Genomic DNA, 13,203 nt, shown 5'->3' with positions numbered 1-13,203 from the left:
GTTGACTATTATAGTCTCTTCTTCTGTAAAATACCTGTTCAGTCATTCGACTTTCTAAAACGCCATGAAAAGATATCGACTGCGTGGATGATGCAAACGCACGTGCGGTTCCAGGAGCCGAGAACCAGGTCAGGGTGATTAGGGTTGACTAGAACCATGCATCCCCGAACTCCCGAGCACTGCACCTCAAGCTGAGCTCGACAGCAGCACCCGGTTTTCCTGGTGAAACAAATGCTTGTTACAGATTACCTTTTCCTGTTGGCTAATGGATGCTGTAAATCCTGTACAAATTATGCTACAACCTATGACTCATGATCCTGAGGAAAATGAAGAAGCCGGAGTCCCTGGCTTAGAACAAAGAAGTAGAATATATTTTCACTTATGTCTAAAGAGATCAAAAAACAAAACGTTGTTCCCCAGCCCTCCTCCTCCAGACAGCCTGGCAAACAAGCACACACAAACACAAAATAGTGATGACCAACGGAATCACCCATCAGAAAACAGAAACAGTAATTAACAGAATTATTCATATTAAAATATCACAAAAAAGCTCTAACCCAAGGGACGGCATGTATATTTGGGGGAGGGGTAAAAATTTTTCTAACTGTGTATCTTACTGCTTGTTCTTAAGAGAAACATTTTTTACATAAAGCAGTATTTTCCCTTTTCAGGGGTGGAGAACGTCCGGCCCACAGGCAGCATAAGGCCCGTGAAATCAGTATCAGCTAACATCACACACCTCACCAAATCAGCCTGACCAAATACAGTAGGCTAATTTTTAAGTTGATAATTTTGTATGCCCACGAATGATGTTATAAATAGCCAAATGGCCCTGGGCAGAAAGAAGGTTTCCCACCTTGCACTTGAAAACCACGTATCACTATCACAGGGCATTTTCATCTGATCATGCCCCAGGGAAATCTATAAAATCTGCATATATTCTTTTTGTTATTATTGTTAATCCTCATCTGAGGATATTTTTTCCATTGCTCTTTAGGAGAGAGAGTGTTCGTGTGTGCCTGTGTGTGAAAGAGAGAGAAGAAAGACATCACTGTGAGAGAGACACATGATCTGTTGCCTCCTGCACACGCTCTAACCTGGGTCAGGGATCGAACCTGCAACCCAGGCATGTGACTTGACTGGGAATCGAACCCAAGACCCTTCAGTGCATGAGCCGACGCTTTAACCACTTAGCCACACCGGCCAGGGATGCATGTCTTTTTTTTTTTTTTTTTTATTCTCACCCGAGGACATTTTTTCATTTTTTGTTCAGAGAGAGCGGGAGGGAGAGAGAAAGAGAGAGAGAGAAACATCGACCTAAAAGGTACACATCGAGTGGCTGCCACCCGCATGACCCAACCAGGGCCAGGGACAAACTGCAACCGAGGTACATGCCCTTAGCGGGAACCCAACCCGGGTCTCTCTGGACTGCAGGCCAACGTTCTAACTGCTGAGCCAAACCCGCCAGGGCCATATCTTTTTATTTTTATTTTTATTTTCTTTATTGATTTTAGAGAGGAAGGGAGAGGTAGAGAGAAATGGAAACATCGATGAGAGAGAACATTGATTGGCCACCCCCTGCATGCCCTCCACTGGGGATCGGGTCCACAACCTGGGCATGTGCCCCGACTGGGAATTGAACCAGCGACCTCTTGGTGCATAGATGGGTCAACGCTCAATCACTGAGCCACACCGGCCAGGCGCATATACTTCATATATGTGAAAGTCGACCACTGTGGAGATGCCAAAGTTTGTGTTTGCAGGAGGTATGAAAGACGGTTTCCTAGTGAAAGGTATCTGGGCATTGAGGTCACTTTTGAAGAGCTGTATGGAGGTACCAGTAATCCAAGAAAACAGTTAACCTAAAGACCTTTACAGCTGGCTTTGTAATGTGGTTTTGTCCTCTTATTTGAACTTGGGTATGTTTGAAGGAAAGGGAGTTAAAACCATTTTCAAAATAATAATAGTTCCAGAAGGAAGAACACACCAAAGGATCTGTCAAGTTTGCATCTCTGTCCCCTGGTTTTGTGCTTCTCAGCTGAGGCTGGTCATCACCAAATCTCAGATGCAGAGAAGGCTCCTGCTGAGCAGGGGCTCCCTCCCACTGGCAGTCCGTGTGCCTGGCAGTCCCTGTCCCTGGCAGTCTGTGTGCCTGGCAGTCCCTGTCCCTGGCAGTCTGTGTCTCTGGCAGTCCATGTCTCTGGCAGTACCATGCACAATGTGCAGCACAATGTGCAGGGCTCTCTGGCAGGGTCCCCCTGTCCCTCCCCCTCCCCCGGCAGTACTGCTAGCAGTTGCTCTGTATCTTCCTTGGGCAACAGAAGACAAGTGCTTTGGCTTTAAAAGCAGACAGCATCAACCTCCTTCCTTGTAACTCTGAAAAGGGCTTCTGACTTTTCCCTCTGTTGGAGGAAGCAACCCCCACAAGAATGATGACAGCATCTGTTACAACTGTGCATGGGACTCCCCAGTACTGCCACTCTGCAGGCCAGCTCCCCTAGCCCAAACCTCTGCAACAATAGACTTGATAGAGAGGTCTTTGGGGAGCTCCACTCTCATATCCAGGAAAACCTGGGGCAATCCCAGGACCACTTGGCTCCATATCTCAAAGGGGGGTTGGAGTCTTCATAAACATGACAACTGTGAAGAATTCACTTTTGCCTATACTGGGGCCTCTCCTCTGTTGACATAGGCACACCTCCCCAGCCCACCACTACAAAACAGTCAGCCACTTCATTCCCAAAACTCTAAGACCTGGTTTTTCTATGGCCAATACTGATCACATATCAGGCAGAGATCAATGATCAGCCATCATGGGCTTAGACGAGTTTGGTACCAAACTCGAACCACCTGAGTCCACCATAAAGAAAAGTAAGTAGGGGAAACTTAACAGGTCCTGAACCCTGAACAGTGGCCTTTTTAGTGCCACATTCCACTCAATACAAATTTACTCCAGGTTGTTGGATACCTGGCTAGGCAGCTAAGAAGATAATGACACCATGGTGGAGTGCAGAGATAGTGAAGTGGGGAGGTGAGATTTCTCAGTAAGGGACTTATGTCCCTGGAAGTCTTGGTTAGAACAGGAAAAAAATTTTCTCAAAGAAAAAGTATTACAAAAAAATCAGGCATCATGGTTACAATTCTATTCTCTCTGTTTTAAATACTCTTTTATAATTTAGCACAAATACTTTTTCCTCATAGGGAAAATACACTTACAGCTAAAACAAACTTAAAGAAACCAGAATACTGCATATCTGTGAACTGAGAACTTGTTTTGCTAGAGAAAGGACTGATGTCATCTATCAGTCCATCATTTGAACAGTTCTGGCTGGTGATGAAACCAACTGAACCTGCAAACATTTTCATGGAAAAGAGAATCTGTAAGTCAACCCTTACCTACCCCACCCCCGCCTTCCTGTTGAGGAGTTGCCTTATGCAAGATTTAAGCAACTGATGAACCGGCTATCGGTAGGACTAGTTACACTTAGGACTACCCTATACTTCTCTCCGAATCGCTGTCATTACATATTCACTGTCATTACTGAACTGTCTGCCTGCCTCACCCATCCCACTAGAACACAAGTTTCAAAGAAAGGGGTGTTCATTTGTCCACCACTGTAGCCCCTGCTAACTACACAGTGGACACTCAGATATATCTGCTGAATGAAGGAATCAGTAAAACGGATGACTCACAAAATACTAATAAAAGGATTGTGAATAAAATGTCTTGAAGAATATTGGGAGAAGTAACTGATGTCAAATGGACCCTTTGAGCTGACAAAGGAGGAGTAACTCTTGCCTGGAAAAATGTATTTGCAGTGACCTTGTGCATAGAGAATCCACATTTTTAGGTGAGCAAGTATTCTCTGAGAATTCTGTACAATGAAGAAGTGGGTCCGTGTTATAACTACACATTGTGATGTTTTTGTTGTTGTTAATCCTCACCCAAGGATGTTTTTTCCATTGACATTTAGAGAGAGTGGAAGAGAGGAAGGGGGAGAGGGAAAAGGAGAGAGTGGAAGAGAGAAGGGGGGAGCGAGAGGAAGAGAGAGACTACATCAGTGTGTGAGAGGGAGACACATCCATTGGTTGCCTCCAGCACGCACGGGGCTGGGGAGGAACCGGCAACACAGGTACAGGACCCGATGCTGTAACCACTGAGCACACTGACCATTGCAGATGGCACTATTGGACTTATAAGAATCTCCAACAAAGGTGGCCTCTGCGCAGAATGATCCAGCAGAACTTACACCAGAGAGAAATAAAGCTATGCACCCACAACCTCAGGAAGAGGAAGCCCCCGCAAATCCAGTTAAAGGTGGTGGGCAGATACCCGGAACTGAAGGAGGTCGCTCCAGCGGGGACCTTTCGTCAGCGGGTCACCAGGTCTCTGGCCGCGTTCTGGGTTCCAAGGTGACAGTGCCACAGGTTTAGGGCAACAATTCGCGGTCGCGTGCACCGCGGACCACAGGGATTTTCCATTCCTTGCCAATGGGCCGCGGCTGAAGCGCCCGCCCCGCCCCGGCGCGCACACTCCCTCCCCCACTCGAGGGAGGGGCGGGTGGGCCGGGGCCCCGGCCGGAGGGGCCGGAGGGGCCGGAGGGGGAGGGCCGAGGCTGACGGGCCGGCGGCGTCCTGGGCGTTCGGGCCGGCCCCGCCCTCGCGCGGGGAGAGGGGGGCTCCCCACGCCTCGGTGTCCGCTCGCGGGGTGAGGGGGACGCCTCGGCCGGGCCGACGCCGTGAGCAGGGGACGCGGGGCGCTGTGGGGCGGCGGGGACTCACCTGCAGCAGGACGGCCAGCAGGAAGCACAAGTACATCTGGTAGAGCCCCATCTCCCCCGCCGCCTGGAACGCCTCCTCCACCTCCATGGCGGGCGGCGCCCTCCCCCCTCCCCCCGGCGCGGGCACCCGCGAGGCCTCGCGGGGGCGCGCCGGGCGGGGGCGCGCCGGGCGGGGGGGGGCGCGCCGGGCGGGGGCGCGCCGGGCGGGGGCGCGCCGGCGACGTGCGGCGGGGCCGGCGCCCGGTACCCCGGTCTCCGCGCCTCCCGTGACCGTGCCTTCGGAGCGGGGCCGGTGCCCGCGCCGCGGGACAGAGGAAGAGGAAGTGCGCGGCGAGAGGCGCCCTTTCCGACGGAGAAGCGGGGGGCCGCGCGCAGCCCGCCCCGGCTCCGGGCGCGGAGGCGTGGTAAACGTTGGGCGACCCGGTGGCGGCTCAGCTTTATTTGTGCTTTTGTATGAATCAGTTTAATAGGAAGGTTCTAGAGCCTTCGGAGGAGAGTGCTGGTCAACATTTCTGTCCAGCCCTATAAGCCTTGCGCAGCTGTGGGATAGATCTGCCTATGGAAACAGGCGCAGGGGCAGAGGAAAGATGGATCTGTGGGCCGGGAGGCCACGGCTGCCAAGGTGTGGGAAGGATCGACAGCAGTGTGCGGGTTGCAGAGGTGGAAGGATGTGACAGGCCCACGGTCGCCGGGCTCCCACCTTGCTCCCCTCTTCCCTCCACCTCCAAGGCTGGTTTTAATAGCTGCGTAGTATTCCAGTGTCCAGGCCATGGCCCCACCACAGTGTTGGACGGAAGAGGCGACCAGCTATGTTTTTTTTTTTTTTTTTTAAATCCTCACCCGAGGATATATTTCCATTTTTTGTACAGATAGAGTGGGAGGGAGAGAGAGGAAGGGAGAGAGAGAGAAACATCGACGTGAAGGGACACATCAAGTGGCTGCCACCCGCACGACCAACCAGGGCTGGGGACAAACTGCAACCGAAGTACGTGCCCTTAGCGGGAACCGAACCCGGGTCTCTCCGGACCGCAGGCCGACGCTCTAACCGCTGAGCCAAACTGGCCAGGGCTAGCTGAGCCAAACTGGCCAGGGCTATGTTTTAGCTACGATTTTACATCTAAGAGTGAGATAGGCCGACAGCTGTCTTCCCTTCCTACTGACCTTGTCTGGATTTGGCGGTGGGATTAGTGTCGTTTAGTAAAATGAGTTGGAAGTGTTGGGAAAACCCTCCTTGAAACCATCTGGACTTGGCTTGTTTTTTAGGGAGAGCCTCTTTATTACAGAGATAGGTAGGGAGGTAGATAGCACATATCTTTATGGCTTGTGTTCTTGAATTACTTTTAGTTATTTTTTTTCTGGAAACGTTTCTATTTTAGCTAGTCTTTTTTAAATTGTTTTTTGAAGAAACGTGTTTGTCTTGTTCGGTTAGGTTTTTTTTTAAATCGTGCTCTAGCTGTATTTATGCCCCATTTTCCAATTTATTTCTCATTTTTATTGTTCCATTCTTATCAGTCTTGCCAGGGGTTTGTCTGCTTTATTATTTTTTAAAGAACCAGTTTTTATTTTGTGTTTTTTCTACTTCTATATTTTTGTTTTCTATTCTATGGGTTCTATCAGTTCTTTTCTTTCTTTCCTTCTTTTGTTACTTTGTAATTTTATTTTTCTTACTAGCTACATGACTCAAAAGTTTATAGATTACTTTCAATTGTCTTTTTTTAAGAATAATTATACTTAAAGCTATGCACTTGTCTCTGGGCACTACTTTGCTGTGTCCCACAGGTATTGTCATGTGGTACTTTCACTGTCTTTAGTTTTTTGGTGATTTTTTTAAATTTTATTTTTATTTTTTAAAGAGAGAGAGAGAGAAACATCGATGTGAGAGTGAAACATTGATTGGTTGCCTCCTGAACTTGTCCTGACCAATGATCAAACCCATGACCTGGGTATATGCTCTGACGGAATTGAACCCCAAGACATTTCGATGTACTGAACGATGCTCCAACCAACTGAGCCTCACCAGCCAGGACCATTGTCCTTATCTTTAGTTTTAAATGTTCCATTAAGTTTCCCATTAAAGGTTGTTGCTACTTTTAAACTATCTTTTTATTGTCAATTACTTACTAATTTAAGTACTTTGTGAACAGAGATGATATTAAATCTTGGATATTGTTTGCATTTTCTTGTGACATAGTATCTGGTCTTTTTTTTTTAATTGATTTACATATATATGGAGAGAGAAACATCGATTTGTTGTTCCACTTATTTATGCATTCATTGGTTGATTTATGTATGTGTTCGAAACCTTGGTGTATGGGGTCAGCACTATAACCAACTAAGCTATCCTGCCAGGTCTCTGTGTGGTCATTTTAGAAAAATATTCTGAATGTATTAAAACTATTCTCCATTTGTTTCTATGTATGGTTCTTTATATGTTAGGTCAAGCTTGTTAATTTTATTCAAGTAGTCTGTATTAGTTCTGGATTTTTTTCTGCTAGATATATTTATTTTAATAAAAACATCAGTTTTTGTATTATATATGTTTTTAATAAATGATTGTCATTTTTGAGTCTTTATCAAGTTCTTTTTATTTCTGAAGGTACATAAAAGTAGTAATTTAATCATTCCTTTTATCATGATAAAATAGCTCTTTTTCTTTAATGCTTTTTGTCTTAATTCTGTCTAATGTTAATATTGCTACATCAGGTTTTCTTGTTATTTATTTATTTATTTATTTATTGTAATTTTATTTTCATCCTTTTGGTTTCATTATGTTCTAGGCATGTTTCTGGAAGGAGGGATTTTTTTTAGTACATTCAATTTGATAGTCTCTGTCTTTCTTTTAAACATTACATATATGTCAAATCTTTTTAAAAAAATCCTCATCCTAGGATATGTTTTTATTGATTTTAGAAAGAGAGGAAGGGAGAGGGAGAAACATCAGTGTGAGAAATAAACATGGATCGGTTGCCTCCTGCACACACCCTGACCAAGGATCAAACCCTCAACCTCAGTGTGTGCCCTGACTGGGAGTCGAACCCAAAATGTTTTGGTGTACTGGATGACATTCTGACCAACTGAACCATCTGGCCGGGGCTAGTCTTTGTCTTTTAATAGGTGAGTTAAATCTATTTCTATTTATCGTGGGTAGTATATCTGAAATAATTTCTACCATTTCATTTCATTTTTCTGTTTACCATCTTTCTTTTTCCTTCCTGGCCATCCGTTGGCGTCTTAAAGCCGTTTATATACTTCCCTTCTCTCTTTTTGCTACTTCGGAGAGCTACCGATTGCATTATTATTATTATTATTATTGTTGTTGTTGTTGTTGTTAATTTGGTGGTTACTCCTATATGTTTTAAAAATCTTACCTGAGGATATGTTTTTATTGGTTTTAGAGAAGGAGGAAGGAGAGAGAGAGAAACATTGATGTGAGAGAGAAATGTTGATTGGTTGCCTCCCCCACATGCCCCCAACCAGAATTGAACCCACAACCTTTTGGTGTACAGGACAATGCCCCAACCAACTGTGCCACCTGGCCAGGGCATTACTCCTACATTGTAAACATCCATATAACCACACACTGTCTCACAATGTTTATAGTTATTTAATATATCTATTTCCTTTTCAAACTCATAAAAACCTACACAAGATCCCAGGGATGCTTTATTGGAAAAAACTTGGGAGGACATAAAGATGCTATGTTCTGGAAAACTTTGCTAAGTGACTCAAGAAGTGATTATTGTAGCACCAAAACACTGATAGAAGAGATTTGTATGAAGCGTTTTAACAAAAAACTTCTATTGTTAAGAAAAATGATCCTGCACTTGGAAGTAGTAAGAAAGCAGGAAGAGTGCTGTAGTGTGTACTTCACTGTGGTAGGGGAGCATTTTTTTTTAATCCTCACCCGAGGACATTTTTTGATATTTTGTTCAGATAGAGTGGGAGGGAGAGAGAGAGAGAAACATCGACATGAAAGGGACACATCGAGTGGTCGCCACCCACACGACCCAACCAGGGCTGGGGACAAACTGCAACCGAGGTATGTGCCCTTAGCGGGAACTGAACCCGGGTCTCTCCAGACCACAGGCCGACGCTCTAACTGCTGAGCCAAACTGGCCAGGGCTGGGAGCATTTTTTTTTCCTTTATTGATTTTTAGAGAGAGAGGAAGGAAGAAGGAGAGAGATCGAAACATTGATGAGAGAGAACATCGATTGGCCGCCTCCTGCATGCCCCCCCTGGGGATCAGGCCCACAACCTGGGCATGTGACCTGACCAGGTGCATGGGTCGATGCTCAACCACTGAGCCACACCGGCCAGGCAAGGGAAGCATTTTTAACAGGCCCACCCTGGGATTACTTAATTCTGTAGGAGAATTTACCTGTTTGACTTTGCTATTTACTGTGAATTAAAGTCCAGGTACTGTGCAGTTATGTGTAAATTTGTAGATTTTTGTTTGGTAGAGATATAAATGATTATGTTCAACAGAAAAGATAACCCATTATTTCATTACCCTGTAAAACATTAACTTATTTTGTGTCTAATCTAGCAATCTTGGTTTAACATTCTGGATTGTTTTTTCCCCCCCTAGAAATAACTCATTCCTCAAATGTTCTTAGAATCAGTTTTACCATCCTACTAGTTCCTTCATTAATTAAAATAAAAGATGTGACGTGGGTTCATTCTATATTGGTAAGAGTCATATTTTTAACTTTTGAAAATTTTTCTCTGACATTATAATGTGTAAGAGTGAAAATATTATAAATTAATATTTTATATGATATATAGCTAAATACAGTAATTGTTAGTAGAAATTGCATTATTTCATCTTATTCCCTAAAAGTTTTATATATTTTTTTTAATCCTCATCCAAGGATATTTTTTTGCATTGATTTATTTATTTATTTTTTTTAAGATAGAATGGGAGGGAGGAAGGAAGAGAGACAGAAAAAGAGAAACATCATTGCGAGAGACACATCAATTGGTTTCCTCCCTCATAACCCCAACCGGGGCCAGGGATCGAACCTGCAACCCAGGTATGTGCCCTTGATCGGGAACCAAATACAAGACTCTTCAGTCTGAAGGCTGATGCTCTAACCACTGAGCAAGACCAGCCAGGACTAAAAGTGTATATATTTTAAGTATGCCAGAAACCCTCCCTTTTAGCATATATGTCCCAGTATAAAGGAGTTGGTTATTGTGATAACAGAACGTGCAACCCAGAGTGTCAGAAATGAGGTCTGATGGGTTGCTGGAGGCCAGGTATGCAGTGCTAAGGAGTTTGAACTTTTTCCTACAGGTGATGGGGAACCACTGACGTGTCTTAAGCTGGAGGAGTGTGATTTTGAAAGCCGATTTGACGGCACGTGGGAAATACATATACAACACCAGTTGCAACACTGCTGTAATGGCCAAGGCAGGCCTCAGACCAGTGAGGGCGTGAGAGCTTAAACCAGAACAGTGATAATGGGAATGGAGAAATGAAGTCAAATTTAAGTGCAAAAATGGATAGTGATTGCATTTTGCTGAGGCAAAAAGAGTAATCAGAATGACTCCTATGTTTCTGGCTTCAATGACTGGGAAAATGGAAGTGCTTGAACTGAGGCGGGGAACAGAAGGTGGAGTAGGTTGGTGGTGGTAGGTCGGAGGGCCTATGACTGGGATGGTGGGGCTGAAAGGTGTTGCTCTTTTAAATGGTTGCTACCCCTTTAAGATCCTGCCCTTCCCCCTTAACCCACCCAGGCCCAGTTAGATTTCCTCGCCCTAATTTACAGTCATTGCCAGAGCTTCTGAGCATGTGCTAAAGGAAGAGCCGGACTAATTAAAGCTCTCCTGAGGCTCAAGGTAGTGCATTGTGGCTCTCAGCAAAGTTCCATTCTGAGAGCATCTTTTCCCCATCTAACCATTCTTTTCTCATTTTTCTTTCTCTTTAGTCCTTTTCTACCATAATTTTATAGTACCTGGGTTTTTCTTTTATAATTCAGGAGTAATGAACATCTGGGTTTTCTTAAATAATAAAAGAAATAATGTTTAGAATAGGGTATATCTTCAATATATACTTTTTGAGCTATGAGAGGAAACAGTCAGTTTTATCTGGTGAGTTACATAAAGCTTTGAAGCAAATATACTCAGTCATTACCAATTTGTCATAAAACCTGCACACCTAAGCACTATGTCATGTCTTTTGCTTCATGGGTAATTTGGTGTCCCAGAAGTCTACTGAAATTTGGTGTGCGAATTAATAGACTTCATGTAAGTTACGTGCTGTATCAGATCCTGATACAACAGTGTTGTATACCAGCCTAAATGTAATCAGAGTCACTGTCTTTTTTAAAAATCTGAAGGAGCCCTGGCCAGTTTGGCTCAGCGGTTAGAGCATCCACCTGCAGTCCGGAGAGACTCGGGTTCAGTTCCCGCTAAGGGCATGTACCTCGGTTGCAGTTTGTCCCCGGCCCTGGTTGGTCGTGTGGGTGGCAGCCACTCAATGTGTCCCTTTCACATCGATGTTTCCCTCTCTCACTCTCTTCCTCTCTCTCCCTCCCACTCTATCTGTGCGAAAAATGGAAAAATATCCTCGGGTGAGGATAAAATAAAAAAATAAATAAAAATCTGAAGGATACTTTTTGTTCTGCATGAACCCGCATGCTGAGATAACCCTTGATCATTAGTGTGTCACAGCAACGTGCCTTAAAGAGAGCCAGTGTGCAGATAACTCTTGTCAACATTAAGTTGATACAAACACAGCAAATACGAAGGGAATAACCAGATCGCAAGGAAGGAGCAAGAAGACAAAGGGAGGAGAAGCAAAAGGATAATGGAATTAGCCATGAGATGGACATGTCTCTGTCACCTGGCTGCTTAAACCAACACCCATCATTCAAAACCCATCCTTAAGTGGGCAAAAAACATATACGAAAACAGATCTATTTAATGCAGAGAAATAGGCTGTTTCTATGTCTCAAAGCTTAGCAATAAAACAAAAGAGTATGAATAGAAGTAGGTCTAAAATTCAGGAGTTACAGGAGGAGAATATGAAATATGAGGGAAATTAGCCATTAATTATGTTTGAATTTAGATTGTAGAGTGTTTTGCTTGCTAAGAAACCAATTTTACATATTGTCCCAAGAGGCACTAAGCTTAGATAATGGGCCATTCATTTAATTCAACAAATTCATTCCTGAGGCCCAACTTTAATGAAAATGTCAGTGTTATTGTTGCTGTTACTACTGCTGTTTCTTACATGGGAGAGTTATACAACTAGGGAATACAGGCTGAAATGATGAATTTGCTATCTTCATGGGGTCAATAAATTGAGGCTGTGATTCAGTAGGGTGGATGAAAATGTGCCCTATAGAAGGACAAATGCCTCAAAGTTCCCCAGGATTAAAATCTGGATGCTTCTGGAACTGCCTGAATCACTTTAATTGGTTGAGAATTGCACAACGATGATGATAACCTGCATATCAAGAGTTTTATCCCCAAATGGGCTTTATAAGTTAAAACCAGCAATATACATTGCTTTCAGAAAATAGGAAGCCAAAGTCGATTTCAGCGTCAAGCTTTATACACTTGACCTACTCCATCTCAGAAAGAGAGGTCACCAATCCCAAACCATTCTGAATCTCCTAAGTATTAAAATTCATTCAACAAATGCTTGCTGAGCAACTAGCTATACCGGGCATTGTTCTAGGTGTGAGGAATACAGCATTACACCAGCAAAGCCTTTCCCTCTTCCTGGCGGTGCTTGAATTCCAGAGAAGACATTCTTCTTGGCTGCAGTACTGGATGGCATGGGTGGGGAGAGAGCCAGAAGGAAGAGGAGTTGTTGACCATGGAAATTGACCAGCACACTTGCTGCTCTGTTATCTGATCAACCCCAAATCAAAACATAACAGCGTGAACCACGAAGATTATAAAGGAGTCTTTATAACCCATTAAGTCTTCCGTCAGGGCTCTTGTTCCTGTGTTTATCAGCTATAAGAAGAATGTAGCCAAATCTTATCTCCCAACAGTGAAAGTCACTTAGTAAAAAGTTACATTAATGCACAAATTCACAAAGAGAATTTGCATGACTTTCAGGACCAAATTAATCCCTAATTTACTGCATACAGCTATTTGAGCCAAAAGATCGTATTGCATTTTAAACATATAAACTCATCTTCTTCATCAATCTTCATTTGCATGAGAAAACGTGTCTTATTCTCAGCCAAACAGAGCAAATCAAATCCTCCTGTCAATTTTCTGTTCCAGCACAAGATTGTGGATATTCTCAGTTCTATTTTCTTCTCCTACCAGGGCTGAGATTCTTCCTTCAACCTTTTTTTAGTCACAGGATGTGTTACAAATCTAACTAAGGCGAATGGTTATCTCAGGAAGACGAGGGTCCTGGAGCAGGTGCACTCATATCCACACATCTGTAATACC

The 13,203-nt window shown here is 44.1% G+C and overlaps 1 protein-coding gene across 1 annotated transcript in view; it reads right to left on the bottom strand.

The window, feature by feature from the left end:
- SLC22A15 (solute carrier family 22 member 15) overlaps positions 1-4,888 on the bottom strand; it is an 80,962-nt gene extending 76,074 nt beyond the window's left edge. The window contains exon 1 of the mRNA XM_036273412.1: positions 4,783-4,888. Coding sequence (XP_036129305.1) covers positions 4,783-4,869 — 87 coding nt within the window. The 5' untranslated portion in view covers positions 4,870-4,888. The remainder of the gene's footprint in view (positions 1-4,782) is intronic.
- Between the last annotated feature and the right edge of the window lie 8,315 nt (positions 4,889-13,203).

This window comes from Molossus molossus, unplaced genomic scaffold (assembly GCF_014108415.1).
Source record: "Molossus molossus isolate mMolMol1 unplaced genomic scaffold, mMolMol1.p scaffold_m16_p_20, whole genome shotgun sequence".
Lineage (NCBI taxonomy): Eukaryota > Metazoa > Chordata > Mammalia > Chiroptera > Molossidae > Molossus > Molossus molossus.
The sequence above is the reverse complement of the archived record's forward strand: the minus strand, read 5'-3'. Positions and strand labels throughout refer to the sequence as shown.